This window comes from Nanorana parkeri, unplaced genomic scaffold, assembly GCF_000935625.1.
Source record: "Nanorana parkeri isolate BGI_ZX_2015 unplaced genomic scaffold, ASM93562v1 scaffold748, whole genome shotgun sequence".
NCBI classification, from domain to species: Eukaryota; Metazoa; Chordata; class Amphibia; order Anura; family Dicroglossidae; genus Nanorana; species Nanorana parkeri.
Genome location: NW_017307016.1, coordinates 216,230 through 220,229, shown reverse-complemented (window position 1 = coordinate 220,229; position 4,000 = coordinate 216,230). Strand labels below are relative to the sequence as shown.

Sequence of the window (4,000 nt, the reverse complement as noted above, 5' to 3'; positions counted from 1 at the left end):
GGCGGGGGGGGGGGTGGGGGGGGGGGGGGGGCGTCAGACATCAGCTGCTGTGCATATACTTATTGTCATGTTCCTCCTTCTCCTCCATCAGACAGCAGACCTGGGTGCTGTATTCCGCGACTCCTCCCCTGTCACTTCGCTCATCTTCATCCTCTCTTCTGGTACCGACCCGGCCGCCGATCTCTACAAGTTTGCAGAAGAAATGAAGTTCTCCAAGAAGCTTAGCGCCATATCTCTGGGCCAGGGACAGGTGAGTACACCTCCGCTGCCCGGTCAGTTCCCTTTCGTCACACCAATCACTTCCTATTGTCGTGGATTTCCGGAGATATTCCCTGGCATTGTCTTCCTTCCCGCAGGGTCCTCGGGCGGAGGCCATGATGAGGAATTCCATGGAGAGAGGGCAGTGGGTATTCTTCCAGAACTGCCACCTCGCGCCCAGCTGGATGCCCTCCCTGGAGAGGCTGATAGAGAGCATTGACCCCGATAAAGTACGTCCGCGTTTCTGCACTCCATTTCTCCTGTGCGGACCTGGCGAGTGACAATACAACCTTCTCTGCTCTGCAGGTCCACCGGGATTTCCGCCTCTGGCTGACCAGTATGCCCAGTAACCAGTTCCCAGTATCCATACTACAGAACGGCTCCAAGCTGACCATTGAGCCTCCACGTGGGGTGAAAGCCAATCTCCTGCGCACTTACCTGAGCTTGAGCGATGCAGATCTAAGTGACTGCAAGAAGGTGAGTACCTGGGCCTGCTACAAAAGCCTCAGCCTTGCTTCCTTCCCATTCCTCCTTCCTTCTTTCCTTCCTTCCCATTCCTCCTTCCTTCCTTCCTTCCCATTCCTCCTTCCTTCCTTCCCATTCCTCCTTCCTTCCTTCCTACCCATTCCTCCTTCCTTCCTACCCATTCCTCCTTCCTACCCATTCCTCCTTCCTTCCCATTCCTCCTTGCTTCCCATTCCTCCTTCCTTCCTTGCTTCCCATTCCTCCTCCTTCCTTCCTTCCTTCCTTCCAACAAACTCAAGAACTTCCTTCCTCCCTTCCAATGAACTCAGGGTACAGCTGCCACCAATAGGGTCCCCGAGAAATAGCATAAACTTCCTCTCATCCACCAAACACTAAAATATCAGTACTGAGTTTAAGTTTCTCTAGGATCAAGAACATCTCAATCATAATAAAGATACCTTTCAAGATATTCTTGGCAGGTCCAGAATACAAAAGTCCAAATTCCGGATCTTCACCTGGCAGGTCCAGAACACACAAGTCTAGATTCAGAGAATGTTCTTATGCTAACATTCCGTGTATTATTTATGTACCGCCTCCTACCGTTCCTCTGACCATGCTCCTCCCCCCTACAGGCCCCGGAGCACAAGGCCCTCCTGCTGTCTCTTTGTCTGTTCCACGGCAGCACTCTTGAACGACGGAAGTTTGGCCCGCTGGGATTTAATATCCCCTACGAATTCACCGACGGAGATCTCCGGATCTGCATCTCTCAGCTGCGGATGTTTCTGGACGAGTACGCCGACATCCCATACAAGGTGAGCCGGGGAACGAGGGGGGCCGCCGTGTCTCTCTAGGCCTCTCCGATCAGCAATGTGCAGAGGTAACTGTTTGTGTTCTGTGCGGCAGGTCCTGCGTTACACGGCCGGCGAGATTAATTACGGTGGGCGCGTCACCGACGACTGGGACAGACGATGCCTCCTCAGCATCCTACAGGACTTTTACCAGCCGCCGGTGCTGGAGGACGGTCACAGGTTCTCGGTGTCGGGAGTTTACCATCAGATCAGCCCGACCTACGACCTGAATGTGAGCCGGAATTTCTGGTCCCCTCTAAAGATTGTGATCCCTGGATTCCACGTTTGTGTCAGTGTAACCGTAGAGGTCAAGGGATCAAAAAGCCCTCCAAGCCAATGAGTGCGGAGCACAGTAAAGTCTTCCTAGAAGATAGTCACATGACCCATTCCATCCCATACACCAAAAATAAGAGGAATATTCCTCATTATAGACAGTGGGCGGAGCCATGCAAATCATTCCACCCCCATCAGCCAGATGCACATCCAGAATCGCTGGTGTATAGTACAAATTATTGATGCACCGATGCCGGTTTTTTGGGTATCGAGTACGAGTACCGATATTTTTTTTTCTACGATACTCACCGATACCGAATACCGATACCGGAAGTCCCATTAAGGAAGCCTGACGGCATGTGAAGACTCGCCACCCGGCTTCCCGATTACCAGCGAGAAAGCATGGAGCCGGCTCTCTGAGGTGGTGCCCGGCTTCCCGATCGGCCGGGAAGCGGGCTCCATGCTCCCTCGTCACAAAGCCAGCTTCCCGGCCAATCAGAAAGCTGGGCGAAACGTCAATACCCGCCTCCCTGATTGGCCAACTTCCTGACCAACCAGGAAGCCGGGCAGCGACGTGACGAGGGAGTATGGAGCCGGCTACCCGGCCAATCGGGAAGCCGGGCAGCATGTAAAGCCGTGGGGCGTGTAATGACTTGCCGCCCGGCTTCCTGATTGGCCGTCACGAGGGAGCATGGAGCTGGCTGCCCAGCCAATCAGGAAGCCGGGCAGCATGTAATGACTCGCTGCTCGGCTTCCTGATCCCGGAAGCTCGGGTATCGGGCTAGCCATCGGAGTATTTGGGCGAGTACAAGTACTTGCCTAAATACTCGGCACCGATACTGATACTGGTATCGGTATCGGTATCGGTGCATCCCTCGTACAAGTACAGCCTATTATAGAGCCATTTATTCCAAACTGCAGAGAGCCGTTCCAGTATATTTGGCCATCGTCATTCCCAACTGGTGTAAAGTTCCCCACCCCCCCCCCCCCCCCCTTTTTTTTTAAACCCCCCCCCCCCCCCCCCCCCCCCAGATTACTGATATTCCAGCATAGAATCCAGTCACATGTATAGGATTTGTCCCTCTTTAATTCTATTGTCACATGACATAGCCGGAGTTTATATCAACGCGTTTCATGGGCAAGGTTCTCTTCATCGGGATGAGCGGATGTCTAATATGATGAAAGGTTCATGAAAGAAATCTCTCATGAATCGGGAATCATGAGACATTTAATTTTTCCTTCACTTTGGAGCTTTGGAGGGATATCTTCACACTTCCTGTTGTGCTCCTGGGACAGGAAGTGAAAGGTAATTTCCTCAATGGGACACAATGTTGGGGGTTTTGCCCATTACATACTTTATCCAACAATATAAAGACAAGTTTTGGCTTCGTATAGACTATAATTTTGGGTGTCTGGCCTGTGATTGGCGGATCACCCCCGGTCCTCATGGGAGGAGCTCTGATCATTCCTACGTCTGTTTCCAGGGTTACCTGCAGTACATCCGCGCCCTCCCACTCAACGATCTGACAGAACTCTTCGGCCTCCACGAGAACGCCAACATCACATTCGCGCAGAACGAGAGCTTCGCCCTCCTGGGGTCCCTGGTGAGGCTGCAGCCGCGGGCGCAGAGCGCTGGGGGGAGCCGCGATGAGGTGAGCGTGGTTTTTGGTATCCGTGGCGCCGATGTCTCGTCTGAACGGTCACTGATGAGTCATTTCCTGTAGATGGTGGAGGAAATCGCTGAGGGGATCCTGAAGAAGGTTCCAGCGCTCATCCCTGTGCAGGAAGTGATGGCAAAATACCCCGTCATGTACCAGGAGTCCATGAACACCGTGCTGGTGCAGGAGGTCATACGGTATGATGGGGGGAGGGGGGAGATGGGGGCATGCTGAGTCTTATGAATCAAAGTTATAATGTAGCACCGGGGGTCCCGGGCTCAATCCCTGCCAGCAAACCAGAATGCTACATGCTGGGGTGTTCTACCTGGACTTTCCAGCTGTGTGATTGTCATTGGGCATTAGAGTGTAAGCTCCTCTGTACAGAGACTGATGTGACTGTGGGGGGGCATTAGAGTGTAAGCTCCTCTGTACAGAGACTGATGTGACTGTGGGGGGGGCATTAGAGGGTAAGCTCCTCTGTCCAGAGACTTTTGTGAC

General features: G+C 53.1%; 1 protein-coding gene across 1 annotated transcript in view; it reads left to right on the top strand.

Moving 5' to 3' along the window:
• The window catches only part of DNAH1 (dynein axonemal heavy chain 1), an 85,920-nt gene that overhangs the window by 77,578 nt on the left and 4,342 nt on the right, over positions 1-4,000 (top strand). The window contains 7 exon segments of the mRNA XM_018564373.1: positions 92-250; positions 357-488; positions 565-735; positions 1,356-1,535; positions 1,627-1,803; positions 3,329-3,496; positions 3,569-3,699. Of these exon segments, the coding sequence (XP_018419875.1) occupies positions 92-250; positions 357-488; positions 565-735; positions 1,356-1,535; positions 1,627-1,803; positions 3,329-3,496; positions 3,569-3,699 (1,118 nt within the window).